This window comes from Mesocricetus auratus, unplaced genomic scaffold (genome assembly GCF_017639785.1).
Source record: "Mesocricetus auratus isolate SY011 unplaced genomic scaffold, BCM_Maur_2.0 Super-Scaffold_100004, whole genome shotgun sequence".
NCBI classification, from domain to species: domain Eukaryota; kingdom Metazoa; phylum Chordata; class Mammalia; order Rodentia; family Cricetidae; genus Mesocricetus; species Mesocricetus auratus.
This window is the reverse complement of record NW_024429189.1, coordinates 10,470,763-10,491,625: the sequence shown is the minus strand read 5'-3', so window position 1 is coordinate 10,491,625 and position 20,863 is coordinate 10,470,763. Positions and strand designations below refer to the sequence as shown.

The 20,863-nt window shown below is 38.1% G+C and overlaps 1 protein-coding gene across 5 annotated transcripts in view; it reads left to right on the top strand.

Annotated features, from left to right (window-relative positions):
* Lrp1b (LDL receptor related protein 1B) overlaps positions 1–19,180 on the top strand; it is a 1,890,041-nt gene extending 1,870,861 nt beyond the window's left edge. For 4 of the 5 annotated variants that reach the window (XM_040745298.1, XM_040745301.1, XM_040745300.1 and 1 more), the window contains 4 exons: positions 12,830–12,920; positions 13,765–13,909; positions 15,972–16,070; positions 17,432–19,180. In XM_040745298.1, coding sequence (XP_040601232.1) covers positions 12,830–12,920; positions 13,765–13,909; positions 15,972–16,070; positions 17,432–17,572 — 476 coding nt within the window. In that variant the 3' untranslated portion in view covers positions 17,573–19,180. The remainder of the gene's footprint in view (positions 1–12,829; positions 12,921–13,764; positions 13,910–15,971; positions 16,071–17,431) is intronic. The other variant, XM_040745299.1, reaches the window with a different exon arrangement.
* The last annotated feature ends 1,683 nt before the right edge of the window (positions 19,181–20,863 follow it).

Below are 20,863 nucleotides of genomic sequence, written 5' to 3'. Positions count from 1 at the left end.
ATGTGTAGAGCCGGGATTGGTGGTTTGCACATCACCCCAGATGACGTCACGGGAGAGGCACAGTTTAAACGGTTAACTCCAACTGACAGCGACAGTTAACTCCAACTGACAGCGACAGTTAACTCCAACTGACAGTGGATGTCAGCGCCATCTTCTAACGGCAATAGCGATAGCGAGGGCGGCTCCTCACATCTCCCCCTATTCATTTATTTTTGAAGCAATAGGACACCCACAACTTTGGAGTGGAGATAGAGGTCAAATCCCCATGTGCAAATTCGGAACATGTACAAAGCTCCTCTCCAGGGTCTTATCCCCAGAGGAAGTCCTGACCAGTCCGATGTCTTTTTTCTGGGGGAAGGAGATCATGACATAGAACCTTCATGCAAGATGACTTATCTCCCAGGAGAAAGTCGTTATACCGCAGACCTCTCCTGTGCAGTGCTTAGCCTTGCAACTCCTTGGGCTGCTGAAGCCTACCCACTCTATCCCGTGCAATGAGACTAGCCTCGTGGGGTGCAAGAGCTGGGAGGCCAGCGACCTATTGCTTTAACATGGTTAACCAAATGTCAGGGGATGCTCCGTGTTCTAAGGCAGCAAGTGCTTGTGCCACCACCACTTTCTCCTTTTGTTTGGGCTCTGAGCGTACACACCATCCAAAGCATCAACACTATTCCACAGCAGAGAACTAGGCTAAATGATCCTACCCCCACCCATTCCTTAAAATAAGAAAATGCAGATGAAATCCAGGGGGAGAGGTCTTCCATCAGAGAAAGATCCAGATGCGTCGAATTCACTTGCAGGATCGCCATTCTCAACTCACGGAGTGTCTGCTCAAACTCAAAAGTCCAATTCTGTAATAAATGTTGAGACAGAGCTTTTGACAGGTTAGCTGCTCTTGTAAAATTCTCATATTGTACTAAGTGACACAAAGGCCAGGCAACTTTGTTCACATCCCAATTTGGCCATCTGCCACAATATATCCAATTGTTCCTGAACCAAATTAATCTGTTGGTTTACCAACATCAGGCCTCCTTGTATCTGAGAATTGGCAGTGGCCTGTTTATCTAGGACCATGGTCACAGTGGCCTATAGTTCATTAATGGTTTGAGTTGTCTGCACAGTGGCAGAAAGTGCAAGGGCCGAGGCGGTAACCGAAGCAGTAACCGCGGCGGTGGCTATCAGGCCCACAATAATAGCAGAGATCCCAAAAATCTCGCTTTTCCCTAAACAAACTCAAATTACTTGGCGCCTCAACAGGAGCTGGAATAAATCGAGGCATGCGCATTACCAAAGCAAAAGGGTGCTTAATAGCATCCCAGCATAATGCATAAAAACAATTCTAAGCAGAACAATTTATTTCTTTCTGATTCTTACCTAAGGTATCATTACTCACAACCCAAATAAAGGGCAGCTGAATAATTAGTTCTCTTAAAAGGGGTATACTTAACATTGGAGGAGGACCAATCAGATGATCCAGAGCTCTGTCCCTCACTCAGACTGTTGCCTAATGCCCCTTTCCAATCAAAAGTAATCTGTCCCTTCTCACTATCATAGGAGAAAGATCAGTACAGCTTCCATTAATTCAAAAGGATTAGCATTAGATCTTTCTGGATCCATATGAATAAAATTATCCTTTAATGAAGAAATCACAGTAAAGCACAAGCTTCCTACTAATGACAAGGTTCTCTCATCCTGAAAACTCTGTATCTGAGGATCTAAAGGCAAAAAGGCAAGCCCCAACTCTCTATTAGTTGTGAAAAATCTAGGGAACACCTGGGCATTCTGCATCACTGGCATCGGTAGGGGGAAGGTAGACATGATGGCCCACCGTAACTCTCCCATCATACTAGGAACCATCATCCCGAGTAGGAGAGTCTTCATCACCCACTTGGCCTCCATCCTTCTTATTCTGGAGTTGTGAAGGAGCTCTTCGAGTGAGTCTTTCAGGGATCCACAGGGGGTTTTCTTCCTCCTGTGGAAAAACACACACAGCTCCCCTGGATCTTATAAGAATAGGATCCGGGCCTTTCCAGAGATCAGTCAAGACATCTTTCCATTTTACCATTTCTTTTGGCCTATCAGGCTCTAAACTGTGGCGATCAGCCGCAGTGTGGCCTTGGGCATCACAGTTCAAGAAATTAAGGGTAAAAAGTGCCATGGATACAGCAACTCTTGGTACCGAGGGTAGAACATCCTCAATACTCCCCTTTTGTTTAATCAGATATGATTTGAGTGTACGATGGGCACGTTCCACAATGCCCTGTCCTTGAGGGTTATAAGGTAGGCCAGTTAGATGGGTAACATCCATTTGCCGACAAAACTGTCGGAATTTTTGAGAGGTATATGCTGGTCCATTGTCTGTTTTTAAAATTCTGGGTTTTCCCCAAGCACTCCAGGCCTCAAGGCAATGTTGAATCACATATGAGGCCTTTTCCCCTGTTAGGGGTGTGGCAAACATTACGCCAGAACAGGTGTCAACAGAAACATGAACATATTGAAGCCTTCCAAAAGAGGGAATATGAGTAACATCCATCTGCCACATCTGCAATGGTCTAATGCCACGTGGGTTTATTCCCATGTGGGGAGTAGGTAAGAATTCGCAGCAATTCTGGCATTGAGTAACAATTTCCCTAGCCTCTTTCCTGGATAGAGCAAAACGACGGCGCAAGGTCTCAGCCGTCACATGAAAGCGCTTATGGAATTCTTTTGCTGCTTGTGCATGGGTAGACAAGGCAGCGGCCACCAGCTTTGTAGCCTTGTCCGCTAAGTCATTCCCTAAGGACATGGGACCTGGGAGTCCAGAATGTGCTCGGACATGGGTAATGAAAACAGGAAATCTCCTATTTAACAAGGCAGCTTGTATCTTCTGAAAGATGTTAGCAACTCTGCTGGAGGATCTTATTATTCCAGCTATCTCAAGGAGATTAACTGCATTAACCACATAAGAGGAATCTGATACAATATTGAGGGGTCCTGGAAAAGCCTCAAGAACCTCCAGTACTATCAGACATTCTACAACTTGAGGTGAAGTTTCATTATATTGTTTAGATATAACCCTATCCTTGACCACATAAGCTCCCATACCAGTTTTTGATCCATCAGTGTACACCACAGTCCCATCTGGGAGTGGGTCTTTAGCTGTCACTTGTGGAAACACTATAGCCTGGTTTAGGGCAAACTGTAAAATTGGATGCTTTGGAAAATGATTATCAATTTGTCCTGAAAAGGAAGTAACTAAAACTGCCCAATCACTAGATGTGGCTGCCAAGGTCTGAACTTGTGCAGCAGTATAAGGCACAATCAAGGAATCAGGATCCCTGCCAAAATGTGTAACAGCTGCTTTTATTCCGCGAAGCGCGAGCTGTGCAACAGCATCAGGGTACCAGTCAATAATCTTAGCAGGGGAAGCATTTGGATGAATCCAAAGTAATGGTCCATGTTGCCACAGGACTGCAGTTGGCAATTGAGCTGTCTTAAAAACACACAGATTAAAAGGTAGTGACTCCTCAATTCGTTGTAATTGTGCTTCCTGTAAGGCCTCTTCCACCATCTGTAAGGCTCGGTGGGCGGCAGGGGTAAATTTTCTGGGTGAGGAGATATGAGGCTCACCCTCCAGGAGATCGAAGAGGGGTTTTAGATCAGCAGATGGAATTTTTAAAAAGGGCCTCAACCAATTTATATCTCCCAGAAGTTTCTGAAAATCATTTAATGTTTGTAAGTGGTCTTTGCGAATTTCTATTTTCTGAGGAACTATATTTTTGGGAGTAATCTTTGAGCCCAAAAAGAGCCCTGTATCTGCAATTTGAACCTTTTCTGAGGCAATCTCTAATCCCCACTGTTTTAATTCAGCCACCAGCATGGGAAAAGCCTTTTGTAAAACATCTAACTCTTTGTGACAAATAAGAATATCGTCCATATAATGGATAACGATTAAAGATGTAAATTGCTTCCTAATTGGCTCCAAAGCCTCCTGCACATATAGCTGACATATTGTTGGGCTATTGGCCATGCCTTGCGGCAGTACCTTCCACTGAAATCTCTTGTCTGGTTCCATATGATTAAGAGAAGGGATAGTGAAGGCAAACCTTGGTCTATCCCGTGGGTAAAGTGGAATAGAGAAGAAACAATCCTTAATATCTATAATAATAAGCTTCCAATCTTGAGGAAGTGCAGAAAGCAAAGGAAGGCCTCTTTGAACAGGGCCAAAAAGATGCATCTGATTGTTAATGGCCCGCAGGTCGTGGAGTAATCTCCACTTCCCAGATTTCTTCTTAATAACAAAAATTGGTGTATTCCATGGGGAGGTAGAAGGCTCTAGATGCCCCAGCCGTTCCTGTTCTTGCACTAATCTTGTGACAGCCTCTAATTTTTCAGAGGATAGAGGCCATTGAGAGACCCATAACGGCTCCTCTGTTTTCCATGGTATGGGTCGTGAAGCCTCAACGGCCCCTAAATAAAACCCAGTCCTTTTCTACCCCGATTTCCGTGTTGTGTAATGGGTTTTATTCTGCCTTGTTCTTGCCTACCCAAGCCTCTACCATTTGTATACCCCATCTTTGCCATAATGGCTGATGCCTGGGGGGAGTATTCATTAGTTAGGGTCATGCCCATGGCTTGTAACACATCTCGTCCCCATAAATTTACAGGGAGTGGCAACACATAGGGGGTAAAACATCCCTGTTTGCCTTCAGCATCCCGCCAGGTTAAGGCTGAGGCACTGATGGCAGGAGAGGACTGGTATCCAAGACCTTGTAGAGAATGAGATGAAACAACAGTGGGCCAAGACTTCGGCCACCAATGGAGTGAAATAATGCTTTTGTCTGCTCCCGAATCCATTATCCCTTCAAATTCTTTTCCATTAATTAACAATTTTATTGTAGGTCTCTCATTTAGGGGTATAGCCAGATAGGCTGAATCACTTCCAGAAGATCCCATAGCCCTTTTTTGTAAAGTGTAGGTTTCTCCATCCCCGAGGGAGGGCAGCAACACCAGTTGTGCAATTCTATCTCCCTGCTTTATAGAAAATACACCCCGAGGGCTAGAACAGAGAACTTGAATCTCCTCTTTATGATATGGGTCAACAATCCCAGGATATATAATGAGTCCCTGTAAAGTTAAGGAGCCACGGCCCAGAATAAGCCCAATGGTGGCAGGGGGCAAAGGTCCAGGGGAATGGACTGGGACCGGTTGAACATTCATTTGGGGCATGAGTAAGAAGTCGGAGGCGGCACGCAAGTCCATTCCGGAGGTTCCTCGGAAACCTCTACTTCCTCTTGATTGCTTTTCTGAAATTGGTTCCCATATTTCTGAGGGCCCTGGGACCATGGGCCCCGTGACCCGTTTTTTGATTGGGGTACCTTGGATTCTTCAATAGGGGGCAGAAGCCTCCCTTTTACATCCCGGACTGACCTGCATTCGCTAGCCCTATGATAACCTTTACCACAACGATAGCAAAGCTTCGATTCTCTTGTTCTTTCAGGGGCTTGACAATCTTTCTTAAGGTGCCCCATTCTCCCACAATTAAAACAAGCTTTTCGATTAGATAAATCTCTATACCTGTGCGTTTGTAAAATGGCGGCAGCTAGTCCTGCATTGGTTAGGGTCCCCCCAGCTCCCTGCACACTCTGAGCCAATCTTGTAAACCTTTGCTTTTGCGAGGGGCGATAGCCGCTCGACATTCCTGGGTTGCTTGTTCATAGACAAGTTGCTCAATCAGGGGCATAGCTTGTTCTGAATCACCAAAGATGCGACTGGCGGCCTCTGTCATTCTGGCCACAAAGTCTGAAAATGGCTCTTGGGGTCCTTGGACAATCTTTGTAAGGTGTCCACTGGACTCTCCCTTTTTGTGAGGGCCTTCCATGCTTTAATAGCGGCGGCCGACACCTGACCATAGACGCCCCAGATGTAGTTGGTTTGATTAAGGGCATGTTGACCCTGACCTGTCAGCATTTCAAATGTCCACTGCCTCTGATTCTCATCTTCAGCCGTGGCATTAACTCTAGCTTGTGCCTGGGCTGCATCATACCAGAGAGCCTTCCATTCCATGTATTGTCCCATGTTGGGAAGCACTGCTTTCACTGTCGTTTGCCAGTCAGTGGGAGTCATGGCAAAATTAGCAAGCCTTTCCACCTGTAATGTGGTAAAGTTAGCATTGACCCCATAATTACGAACGGATTCGGCCAATTCTTTAATTTGATTGTAATCTACGGGGGTATGTACTCTTCCGCCTTCCACATTCTCGAATACTGGAAAAGCCATTTGTATTTTTCTCCGTTCCTCTAAAGGTAAAAAGGAGTCAGTACCAGTATTCAGCCGAAGCTCATATGGCGGAGGCGCTGAGGGGCGTGAGCCCGCCGGATTTATAGGCGGTGGCCTCACATTCATTTTTGTTTTCAGTGGCCGGTGTCTATCAGGGTGATATCTTTTTTCCTCATACCGTGCCACCTCCTCCTCTAGACCACCTTCTTCGCTAGAATCCAGAGTGTCAGAATCAGAATTATCTAGCTCCAAGGCTTCTAGCTCTACTGCAGGGTATAGACTAGATTCTGGCTTTTTCTTTTTCTTAGATTTGTTAAGGGGTGAATGATAACTCCCTTCTTTCTCTCCCCTTTCTTAACTTCCTGGGAGGGCCTTTTTTCTTAGACATGTCTTTTCTTTTGCGAGCTCCCATTCTCTCACTCCGTTCAGTTTCTGACATGCTATCCTGAACTTCCTCTAAGGTTCCCTGACTTTCTATTATAGCAGGGTGACAGGCCTCATCCTCCAAGCAGTTTTTAACTAGCTTCCAAATGGCTTTGGTACCTAAGCAGAGATCTCCTTCTGCATGCTTCCTGTCTAGTTCTTTACCTAGCTTGTTCCATGAGGCCACAGTGAGGGACCCGGAACAAGCATACCATGGTGCCACTCTATCTACCTCCTTCACAAAATTTTGAAGTGTTCGTGGTGCAATTTTAAGATCTCTTTGTTTTAGCACAGTCTGTAAGGCAGTAACCACTGACTGTGACGACCCCATCGCGCTGACAGCTTATCTAAAAACGCGCTCAACTCCGTTACCAGACTGACAGCACCAGACTGACAGCACCAGACTGACAGCACCAGACTGACAGCACCAGACTGACAGCGCCAGATGGACAGCGCCAGATGGACAGCGCCAGACGGACAGCGCCAGATGGACAGCGCCATTCTGTCAGCACCAGCCACGATGAAGGAGAAGGACAAACAGGACTAGCACCAAAGCCTCCACTGACCCGTCCCACGGTGATGACAAACTAAGGCCAAAGTCGAGAAAAGGGTTGTTCAGGATAAAGCATACCTCTCTGAACCTACGTCCCTGCAGTTCTGAATCCGCCCCGTCTTCCGAGGGGTCTCCCGCGGCGCCGGCGATGTTGAAGAGTTCCCGGGTTTCGGCACCAGATGTCCCGCGCTACCGTCTCGCCAGCAAGAACGACGCAGAACACTCGGATCCTTCTGCAGTAAAGCTTTAATGCATCTTGAGAGATAGATGATCAGCTTCTTAGAGGGAGACCCCAAGCTAAGAAACCCAGCCCCTTATATAAGCCTAGGAGCTCCGAGTGAGATGTGTAGAGCCGGGATTGGTGGTTTGCACATCACCCCAGATGACGTCACGGGAGAGGCACAGTTTAAACGGTTAACTCCAACTGACAGCGACAGTTAACTCCAACTGACAGCGACAGTTAACTCCAACTGACAGTGGATGTCAGCGCCATCTTCTAACGGCAATAGCGATAGCGAGGGCGGCTCCTCACAAGTATTTATTTGAGCTGTGAATGTGGAGGGTGGAAGTCCGTGATGATAGAGTGGAAGAAGATAGTGCCGTGCATGGGGGCTGGAGCAGGAAGCTAAGGTCTCACATCTTGAACTAAAAACATGAAAGATGGGGGAAGTCGGGTTGATGTGTGGTTTTCCTCAAAGCCATCCTTGTGACACATTTCCTCCAGCAAGGGCACACACACTAAACCAACCAAAAGTGCCACCAATTGGAGGTCAAATGTACACAGAACTGAGACGCATTGGCGGCCATTCTCATTCAAATTGCCCCTTCTGCATCATAAAAATTGGCCTGGTTAGGAGCATGGTGCCTTCCTTTGACAGGTCTTGTCTCTCCACATGGAGTTTTGCTCTCTAATTCATGCGTAGTTTTCATACTCATTTCCATGTAGCACTACAGGTATCTTTTGGGTCTTGATGCATCCAATGCCGAGAAAACAGCTTGGGTAATTATGCAAAACTGTTATTCTAGTATTTTGTGCTCAGATTCCACTTGAAAAGCTACTCTGTCTTGTCTCTATAGTTTCAGACTCTGAATAAGAGATGTCATTTCATACTCCTATTTTAAATTCACATAAAATTTTAGGGAGAGTGATGATCAAATTTTAAGTTGTGCTATTTGTTGTATATGCTAAAATTAAGAAAAAATATAATCAGCACTTCATGATGGCAATATGGAAGAGTTCTTTTCTTTACTGCAGCATGAGACACATCATTTTAGCTCTGCCCTGAATCATCATTATTTATTTTATGCCATCTGTTCTATTTTAACATAAAAAATCTGATTACAGGATACCAAGGCTCTGAAACATGCAAATATGGAAATATTACTGATATGATTATATCTTCCATCCACTTCTCCCAAAAACATGAATCCCAAACACTGTTGTACATCCTGGATCTAGGGCAAATAGTAAGATGGCTGTTGATTTCTCTGTGGAAAAGGGGCCAACCTAGAGCCTGGCTGAAACTGACTAAGGTTACAGAGGTTTGTGGAAATATAAAAAGGAGCAAAGGTTCAGAAGCATGATATATAATAGACCTGAGAGCAAAACGATGTCCATGGGAAGTGATGTTGTTGATGCTAGTAGCAGCAGGACAAGGGAAGGGAACAGAGTGAAACTGGCCCATGATGACAAGCACATACCTGCAGCCACTTCATAGTTAGTTTGGCTCAGCTGGAATATAATATTTGATACTTTCTTTAGAGTCTTAGCAGCAATTCGTAATATCTTTTGAGAGTACCATTGAATCTTTTTACATAAAGAGATTTTTTATCTTTATAACCATGTACTAAAATGTAGAATATCCTCTAACATGCCAAAAAGGACTAGTTTATTCTCTCATTTTACTTATTCAATTTTTACTGTAACTTCAATCAATAAGAAAGATGTTATTTTCTTTGGCATAGTAATGTGTCTCTGTAATCCCAGAAGCTGGGATGCAGAGGCAGGAGAATTGCTAGAAGACTGAAAAACATCTGGTCTAAATTTTATGTTTGAGGCCACCCTGAAGTGCATAGTGAGATAATGTTGCAGTTGTAAGAAGACAAACTCCTCCCTTTGCCTTTTCATTTCTAAACTTTTCATACCAGTCCCCATCTGGGAAAAGCTCCACCTTCCTTTTGTGACACTTTCTGCTTTCACTCTATGTGGATGACACACTGGCTGTTCCTTTAGCATCTTTAGCAAGCCCTGTCTTCCTCACCTTAGTTATCAATCCTGTGCTAATTCTTTGAAACTCTTAGGTTCTTTCTATCTTCTACTGAGTTTGAGACTGACACCCTATACTCCTGAAGAGTCTCCATCTCAGCATACACCCAGATTTTCCTCACTTTTCTCCACCCTAACAAATTAAATTTTAGATGGCTGCAAATTAACTTAAGTACCTAAACAGCAGAGTTGTATATGAACCATGCATTCTATCTCTTAAATTGAACTAAGTAATGCATTCATATTGTTTCTTCCTAGTTTTTCAGTATTGTCTCTTTTTCTTTTGTACTATAAATTAGCAACTCATTTATATGTCTTACACATGCCTTTCTAACATCTCTTCTGTTTTCTTGTATGTCATATGTCTTCCCAACTACACATTCTTCACTCCGATCTGTTACTTAGTTATTGCTTCATTTTAATTTCCTATGTTTTAATACTCTCTTAGGGGCTGAAGAGTTCCCATTCTTCAGTTCTCAATGCTTGATTCTTATAAGGCTCAGACTAACTGGATAGACAATGTTTATGTCCCCAGGGCAATGTGTACCTTATATAAGGTAGTATTTAAGATGCCATGCTTTTTGTTGTTGTAGTTGTTCTGTTGCTGTTGTTGTTCTTTGGAGAAAGGATCTCTATGTATCCCTGACTGTACTGGAGTTCACCATGTAAACCAGGACAGACTTATGATCATAGAGCTCTACCTGTCTCCCAAATGCTATGCTTGAATTAAAAGCATTCACCACTATGCCCACATGATGTCGTATTTAATGTACATTTATGTTTCATCATCTAATATGTGTCTAGTGTTATGAGAGGAAGTGCGAGCATATCTACAGAGCCTCAGGTCATCTTAAGAACTGTAATATTTGCATAGAAAAGAGAAGTAAAAGTTTTGTCCTCAAAGGGTTGGGGTGTTGTACAAATAGACTGTGAAATGTGTAAAATATGGGCACATAGAGTGTTATAATGCAATTATTTCTTCAGCATGCAACAAATATTTTCCCCATTACTGGTATAGTGATAGCTACACCAATTTGAGATGATTAAAGATAACATGCACTTTATACCGTTATAATCTGAAACAATTTATCCAAGTCAACATTGCTAGTGTATTTAGAAAAGAAGTGGTTTGACTCAGTGTCTGTGGCTTCACAAGAGATTCAAGACTGTGTCCATCAAGAAAAACTAAGTCTCCAGGACCACATTAAAAAGTATGACCTCCTGTGTTCTTTCTGACATTACTGAGATAGTTCCCTGGGCTCTCTCACACTTTCAATCAGTTTAAAACAACCGACTTTTTGTGTTCTACAGAAATACCTTTAAATAGGTTGGATTCTTTTGTGTGTGTGTGTGTGTGTGTGTGTGTTTTGTTTTTTCGAGACAGGGTTTCTCTGTATTGTTTTGGAGCTTGTTCTGGAACTCGCTCTGTAGACCAGGTTGGCCTCGAACTCACAGAGATCCGCCTGCCTCTGCCTCCCAAGTGTGGGATTAAAGGCATGCACTACCAATGCCCGGCAAAGGTTGGATTCTTATATGCTAAAAATGTTCGCTGATTATCACACTACACTGAAACTTACTTATTTTCTATTGTAAATAGACATTTTAATACAACATATTCTGATTATGTATCCTCCCAGTTAGTTCCCACTTTTCCATTCACCCAAATCCACACTGCTTCTTTCTCATTAGGATTTAAACAGACATCTAAAAAATTAATAAAATAAAATAAGCTTAAGCAAAAAAATAACAAGCAAATGAACCAGAATAGGACAAAACAAACAGAATTTTTTAAATATTTATATCAGTTGTATCTATTAATGTTTTATAAAAAATAAAAATGAAATGTTACCTATGTTATTTATCAATACCATACCTTATTGCAGTTACCTTGATAAGTTGCATAAACATACCAGATGTCTGAGATCTTAAACAGAGCTCTGTAATGTATAGGGATTGCAGCTACCATCTGTGTCGGGAAAATTAAAAGGAAAAGAGTTGCTTAGTTTTCTTGCATGCATAATTAATATCTTTAAATTGTCGAAAGGCAGAAATGAGGGAGAACAGGTAAACATATAAATTTATAAATAATTTACAATTACACTGACACAGACACAAATCCTACATTCTTCAAATCTAGTGAATCTAGTATTGGTTGGCTTCACACATTTAATGATCTTCTAAGATTTAACAGAAAAAAGAATGTATAATAAAGTGAAGATATTTGTCAAGTGGAGATCAACCAAATGAGACAATATATTAATAGGAAGCAAACTTGTTTCCTGGTATTTAACTTTACAAACAACTGTTAATTACATCAAATCTGTCTGATAGTCTATCTTCATTAATTACTGAAGATTGAAATATACAAATAATGTTCACTTCTGAAGAAACAAAGGTAAAATATAAATTTGCAAGATAACATGAAAGAATAAAATGAGATTGATATTTTAAATTAATAAAAATGGAAGTCATATGTATAGATAAATATGTGCACATGTATCTGTCAATACGTATTTCTCCAGGCAAAAAGCTGGGATGCTGGTATACTTGAATTTTATTTTTAACAAGCATTTTTAGATATTTTGGTAATTGATCTCCAGTTGTCTGTCTTTCTTGTGTATTCTCTATACGTAATTATTGAAACATCAATCACTCTGATAAAGTGCCTACACATTGTGTACAATGCCTATCCAAAGGAAATTGTTTATATTTTAATAAGTTTTGATATTCAATTCATAAATGTTTGTGATATTTAAATTTTGTTTAAAAGTTGAATTGTATTGCTTCTAGATGAATTGTTAGTTCAAATATTTTGTCTGTGAACATCCTTGTTTCATGTGTGCTAGCTGTTAGCCTAGGAAAACGTTAGTACTGTTTGCCCAAGACTGTTGCATAATACTCATGTATTAAAGTTTTTATCTCTGGTGTATTAATGCAATATGTAAACAAAATATGTCTTTAAAAAGGTGTCCTAGTACATGCCTTGCTAGGATATTTTTAATAAAATAGTAATTATTTCGGAATATGGACATTTGTTCCATGCTTTATTTATTTATTTATTTATTTATTTATTTATTTATTTATTTTTGGTTTTTATGAGACAGGGTTTCTCTGTATTGTTTTGGAGGCTGTCGGTCCAGCCTGGCTTCGAACTCACAGAGATCCACCTGCCTCTGCCTCCCGAGTGCTGGGATTAAAGGCGTGTGCCACCACCGCCCGGCCGTGCTTTATTTTTATTAATATTAGTGGTGAAATTTTTGTGACTGTTTAGTTACACAAAGCTTTATATCATTTTGTTTATTTATTCTTCTATGAATCATTTTTCCCAGGGAGCATTGCTATCATTGTGCCTCTTGTCCTCTTGGTGACCTTGGTAACCACCCTAGTGATTGGTTTGGTGCTTTGTAAGAGAAAAAGAAGGTAAGATGGCATGCTCTGGACTAACCTGCTGTGAGTGAGTCATATGTAAGTGACAGATGAATTGTCATGTATCGTAGAAAAAAGGAATAATTATCCCAATTATAAAGCTATTTCTCAATCTATTTACCCCTCATTTCACTTAAAATTATAGGTTATACACATAATCCTTTAACTATGCTCCATGTGTATAATTTTTATTAAAACCAACATGGGCATATGATTGACAAATTTCATAGAATTTTAATTTATAATTCTTTCTTTGATTAAAAAATTATTTCTGAAGATTTTTTATTACTTTGTGTTATATAATTATTGGTATCAGCCTACTATTTGCTAAGCAAGTGTGTCATAAATTATACTTTTAGCTGGAATTATGCATTTATTTACTTTATCTTTCCCCAAATGGTGGCATTTCATTTTATATAACTCGGTAACTACATTGATCAAGCTGGAACATGAAAATTTGTGAATTATGATTCTAGACATTGAGTTTGAGGTTATACACAAGATAGTGCAAAGTTTCCTTAACATATTTTGTTATAGTTAATTTTCACACAAAAGACAACATTTGAAATTTAACCCAAAATTGAATTGTGAATTTATTGCTAATGTGGTATTATATTCAAGAGAATTTTGCCTCTAATAATCATTGAAAACAATGCTTGAATTATGAGATGTATGATACTTTGTGATTTTAAAAAACTCATTTATATTTTATCAATTGTGTTTTATTCAGAATATGTCTGTTGTACTTTGTCAGCAGATCAGTAAATGTTTAATAGTACAGAACTTAAATTGTGATGTCTGTACAATTGATATTTAAATTTATGTTCACATATTGTAGAACAAAGACAATCAGGAGACAGCCTATTATCAATGGAGGAATAAATGTAGAAATTGGCAATCCGTCATACAATATGTATGAAGTGGATCACGACCACAGTGATGGGAGTCTTTTAGAACCAAGTTTCATGATCGATCCAGTAAAGGTAATATGTCTTGAAATCATGAGCAGAGAATACTAACATTCTTGAAAACCCACTGCAGAATTTTGAATTTAATCATTCATTCTTAATATCTAAAATAATAGCACAAGATTTTAGGATATATTGTGTTATCTAGGCTGTTCTAAAGGGAAACACTTGATGTATGACATTCACTGGAACGTACTAGTTCTGTGTGATTTAGAAAAATGCGATACAACTTTATATAGTAACTTAAATTGTTCGCAGTGCTAGCACAGCATAACATTTCTTTTATTTTTCATTATGAAGAGAGTTCATTAGTTTAATTTCAAAATAATTATTTTCATCACAATATTGTTTGGTTGAAAAGTGAAGAAAAAAACTGTCCTGTAGTTTCCTTTTGAGCCCTTATTTCTTAAATGTATTGAGCTACTGAGTTGTTAAAGACACTTGTCTGAACTGTAACTTATAGTATAATTACAGAAACCAATAATTCACTTAAGTAAATTTTCTTCTGTTTCTATAGTTCCCTTCCAGTGGAATCTACTTCTGAGCCTAGGATTGGACTTCCTAAGCCTGAAATTTGCAGTCATATTCTCTATGATAAAAATCAGCAATTACTATAAGGATACATATATTATAACCATTTTCATTAGGATTAATATTACTTGTTATTTACTAATTAACAAACTCTTATATTAGAATTTTCATGTATTAAGTACTGCTAAACTTGGTGCAATTGTACTTGATACTGAAAGATGATATGTATTTGGCCACTTAGGAATTTATCCATTTAAAGGAAAGCCATCTTAACACAGAGACTTCTGGTCATCTTCAAGCTGTTATAAGGAATAAAGGTATACATTGTGTAGCATGAACTCATGAGAATTTGTTCCTCAGCTTTGCAAGGAAATTTCTAAAATCTTTTTGTTATTCTGACTCCTAGCAATTGAATTCATTCATACACTTACTTAAACCTAAAGAGAACACAGCTCATTGAAATATTCCCACACTTACTTTATGAAAATAAAACCGTATTTCAAGACCTTCACATAATAATTTCAATGTACTCATATGCTTTCACTTAGCACTTAGTAAATGCGTGATTACCAATTAGCTGACAGAATTTACAGTTTATTTCTACCTCATTCATAATGTTTGGGATCTAACTATGAATAGTTGCATGAATGGTAAATACAGAACAACTTATATATTAACAATTGCAGAAAGGCAGACCATAGTTCTCATAATAACCTAGCAAATTGTACCCTAGAAGTTTTATGTAGTCAAATGTAAATTATGTGGCACATAGAGTTTTGTGAAATTGTCAGTTCTGTTATAGCGAATGTGATTAAAACTCCTAGTTCTTTGATGTCTCATGATCAAAAGTACTGGTGTCTTTAGTATAATAGATAGAATAAAACTGAAACCGGAATAATTAGAACTACTCAGAAAGGAATATTTGTAGATTTTTGTCAAACTTCATTTCAACATTACTTGGATTTTCTTATTCAAATGTGTGATAAATTAAAAAATGGTTGGTTATTCATTCAAACTTCAAGCCCTATGATTAATTTTTTTAAATTTCTGATATTAAACTTGTGTGGACAAGCATCAGAGGACCAAATTGTCTCCATTTATGTTAGAGACTTTTCCAAAGTCTCTTCTCTTTTTAACATATCTTAGGTTGTCCAACTTTAACAGTTGATTATGAAGATTTTTAAAATAGATATGCCTCTTTGTATTTCTATGCTTTTCAAATGTTCACTAATAAGAAGAGGATAGCTAAGTCTACAGGAAGTACTACTGTCTAAATTCTAAATTTTCAATGTCAAGATCTCCACTGGTACCCATAGATAAATAGACATGGACATGATCCGTACAAAACATGTGTCAGGAAACTGGACCTTACTGATGTTCTCACCTTTGAGATAACTATCCGAAGGTCTTCACGTTGACCCAAGTCTCTTGCTTTGGCCTAGGGTTAGAGTATTTTATATTAATTGTATGACTTAATTATGTATTGTGTTAGTGAAAAAATGTTTCTATGACATTAGGTGAGATAAAATCTTTTGTTTATGTACAGTCCAGATACATAGGGGGAGGGCCCAGTGCTTTCAAGCTCCCACACACAGCACCGCCCATCTACCTAAACTCTGATTTGAAAGGACCTCTAACTTCTGGGGTGAGAGAAACAGCCTATCCTTTCCTTCTCATCCCATTGGAAACCCTTACCATTCCCAGAGCCGTGCTTGACTTGGACAGAACTTGCCCTTATCATGGTTTTAGTTAACAAGAGTTTGCAAAACAGTATTAAAATCTCAGGCATTTACTGTGTGTTCTTTCCATACAAGAATGCTTATAAAACATGTTACCAGTTTGGACCAGTTACTAAGTGGATAAGTATCTCTTCTATGGGATTTGGAAGAATTTTAACTTATATGGCCACCCAGACTTATGAAGAGAAATTTAAAGTGAATCGATTTAAATGAATCTGTTTTAATTATGGATAGGTATGTAGATAGATTATAAATAAGAAGTTAAGGTAAAACATGCCAAAAATGTGTCATCATATTGGCAAATTAGAGATGGTCTAATTAAATCTATCTTATTTTTAACATCTAGTTACTGAGTTCAGAAAAAGCTTTTCTGTCCATAGTCACAAAGTTCATTTTAGGCAGAACAATGGATTGTGGATTTTCACATTCCCCCCATCCCCCTTTTTCCTGAACATCAAATCCTTTCCATTCTCACTGTTTGTCTTACATTGTCTCCTCTGCATGCGATAAAGAGTACATGTTTCCTTGCTGTAACTAGGTTAAGATTCTTCATTAAAAAAAGAAAAACTCAAACTAGACCAAGGCACCAATAAAAATAAAAATGAAATGGCACTTTGTTTTGTTAAGTTGCAATTTCTTTAATAATGATAATTGCATGTCGTTTTGAACTGGAAGAGCCTGCTTCTGTTATCCTTGATTTTCTGTCAAAAGCAATTATGGCTCTGAAACCTCAGGTGACTGTAAAGTCAAGTTTATTTGGAAGACTCTAAAAGTGTTTCCAAGAGCAAGTGCATGCAAGTTGTTGGAAGAAAAAAATGCCAGTAGTCTCCTTGATGGATTTTGGAACTTTGACTTCACTTCATTTGCTATGTTTAATTTGTATTGAAAAATAAGAAGAGGAAACCAGTTAGATGAATATTGTATCCTCACTTTCTTTGCTATCTGTGGACTTGCAGTAGCAGTCAGAGGTGATGGCAAGGGAGGTGAAAGGCCAAATATCCATGAAAGGTGACAATTAGGTTTAACATTTTTTTAAAGTAAAGTTATGATAGGTGTAACTTTTACCAGAACATAGTTTTTATGTTTTATACTGAAGTTTCTGTTTGGCTCCCAAGCTACCTTAAGATATAGTATTGTTTCCACATTAAAATAGAATAAAATCTATGAAAATTTAAATTACATGCTATCATTAAAAATAGACATTCTGCAAAATAATTGATGTGGTCAAAGAGAGAGAATAATTAGACTTATTTTCTTTCTCCTCCAGCCAACAAATTACTCCAACCCAGTGTATGCAAAATTATATATGGACGGACAAAACTGTAGAAACTCATTAGGAAGTGTCGATGAACGGAAAGAATTGCTCCCAAAGAAAATTGAAATTGGCATCAGAGAGACAGTGGCGTAACGAAGGCCATTTTTCTATGCTGTATAAATATATAACATATGAGGATTACTTTTGTATGTTCCAACAGTATTATACTTGTTTTAGCATCAGCATTATCTCCTTATCTTTTTTCCTGGTTAATTGTTTTCTGGGTTTTTTTTTTGCTAATGAATATGGATTCACCATTTTTATGGTATTTTTATGAAAAATAACTGCACTACACTACAACTTAAAATAATGCTGCTGATATGACACACCTTTGAATTTCTTAAAATTAAAAAATATTCCTTTGTAGAGTTAATATGAGCAATCTATTTTATAAGAATCTTTAGTTCTACATAATCAGCAAAGAACTCTCCATTTTCTCATTCTGTTGTCTAAGTACTGTAATACAATGACATTATATTTCTCTTGTATTGAAAGGACAGACTCTCTTCTCTATGCTCATAACCGTGGATTGAAATTTAGCTGAGAGTATATATCCCTTAAAAGTACAGCATCTCCTGCTTTGCAATTAATATCAGATGACAAAGGAATAACTGGAATATGAGGCAAAACCTTTTTTAAAATATAATTTTAATTTGCATGAATACAAATGACTTATTTTCCAAAAAAATTTAGTAGACTCTATGACATACAAAACATGTACCCCCTGTAACAATAGTGATATTTAGATTCGTAGAACATAGCAAACCTCTAACCAGAGACAGTACTAATAACACTTGCTGTGGGATAGGAACTTTTATTCCTCCTCAGTCCTGAGGCACACAGCCAGCCAACAGTTCATTTTCTGGATGGATATAACCTTTAGCAACACTAAACACAAGAAATCCACATGCAACCACACAAACTGATGGGAAATTTCAGTTTTGTGAATGCATTCTCTTTTCTAGTTGAAAGAGAATTTTCTTTGTATGAAGTAATTGGTAAATATTTTGAAGATATGAAATGACTAATTAATTGTTCTCCCAATTCAACTATGATTCAAGGGCCTCTCGAGGTATAAGAATAACCTGCCATAATGCCAGGTGGAGAGTTTCTCTGTGCCGTTAGCATTGGTAATTTGATTTCTCTTTGGTTACACAAAACACACAGACCCATTCACTTTGTTTTCAAAAACTGATTGTAACAAATATGGTTTATTTAAGTTGTATAAAAAAGATAACATTTTTATACAAATATCTTTAAAGGCACAAAAGATTTATTCATAAGCTGTGGGGGTTTTTGTCCCTCTAATAGACATGACTGAATTTTAGCTGTCATAATGTATTAATCTAACAGATGAAATATGTTTGTGGTTGCTCTCTTCCCTTTGTACAAGCATTAAAAACTGCTGTTTTATAAGGAAATTTTTGTTGTATAATGTGCATGCATACTACCTATTTCTAAACTTTGCCATACTGAGGCCTTTATAGAATATTGGTTTATGTAATACTCGTGTGATTTGCTTGAACAATGTTATGCATACCATAAACTTTTTCAGGTTCTTGTTTAAGTACATTTTTTAAATTGAACAGTATTTTTCATTTTGGTTATAATAGTCATTTTGCCTATGTTTCTACAATGAAGTGTTAAATACTTTATAAAAATTGTTGACTGACTTATTTAAATGAAATTCTACATATTTAAGTGGCTGTGTTTGGTAATTTTTAAATTTATAAAATTCTTTCATCATGTGGTTTAAATATTCCAAGATCAACTTAGAGAACATGTTCTGCAGGGAAGGAGAAGTGTCACGGACTAATTTTCATAGGATACTTGAAGAAGCATTTTCTACCTCTTCTATTGAAGTGGAAAGGTTTTGTTGCAATTAACTTACATTGACTTCTTGTTCTTATCATAGAATTCAAATTGCAGTCAAAACAAATGTTATACATGTAGTAATGTAACTGTAGAAATCAACCATTATTCCTCTCCTTCCCTTTCTCAAACAATTCAACATAAGACTCTGTTTAGACACTTCAATTTAAGTGGTGTGCTGATTAGTTTTAGTTGATACATAAAGTATCAGACTGTTATTTTTAATATTATAATTAATACAAGTCATATCAAATCACATAAGAAGTGTGGCAAACAAGACCTACCATTAATGAGTTGTTTCTTTCTAGTAAGCACTTCAGAAAGCCACTTTCAAGAGTGTTTTTTTTTGAAGAACCATGATTACAACATGCATCCCCTCACTAATGTTTTATTCTACCATGACACATGTAAAAGCATTAATCAAAAGTCAATGTTCTTTTTTTACTGCAACTTGCAATTTTACAGTCAGTCTAACATATTTTAACTACTGGAACTTAATCTCTACTATTTCTGTCATTTGCTCTTTATTCTTATTATATAGTTTTATATAATTATAAATTATATAAATTTTCTATTACAAAAGAGCAAGACAGGTGCTTTAAAAACCAAGTATATACTTCTCCATGTTCACCACTCCTTGCCAGTCACATAAATACAATGCTTTCTGAATAATTGCTTCAATATTTGGTGTGAGATATTTTATTTTTGAATTAATTGTTTCTAATAAACCTGACCATTCTACTCATTTCTTTCCATAGAATAAGGACTTCAAATCTCAAAATCTTAGGCAAGGCAATTCTTCAATTGTCTTTTCCATGGTAGAGTATCCATCTGAGTCTCTGTACTCTATCCATTAAGAGGATGATAGCAACACACTCCACAAAAGTTGCAAAAATGAATAATATCTGGAGATGTCAGCTATTTTGTGGGAAACAGAATTACCCATGTTAATGAATGCTGTTGTAGAATATGATATCAGAGTACTAATATGTGCAAATTGTTTTATGACCTCTACATGTTCTGTGTCATAAGTTGCAAGCACGCATGCGCGCGCACACACACACACACACACACACACACAAAGAATTTATAAACAAGATAAACAATTCTTTAAAATTTGCTGATGAAGGGCATTAGAACTTAACAGTACTTGATGCTCTTGCAGAGGTCCTGGGTATGGATCACAGACCCCAAAAATGGTAGCTGACAACTCTATGTCACTCTAGCCCCAGGTACTTCAACACCCTCTTCTGATCTCTGCAAGAATTGTTTGCAACTATTACACACAAATACATCAGGGCAGAATACTCGTATGCATGCAATAAAAATAAAGTTTTAAAAATGTTGATGATGTTCACATCACATTTACAAAATTGCTAGCAAAGCAAATGTATTAAATGCAAAACAGAGAAATGTTTATTAGGACCTTCGAGGTTTGCAAAAAAAATCAAGCCACTTTCATTTATTCATTTATATATTTTATTTGAAAATTAAGTCTTTTTTTGGTTTTCA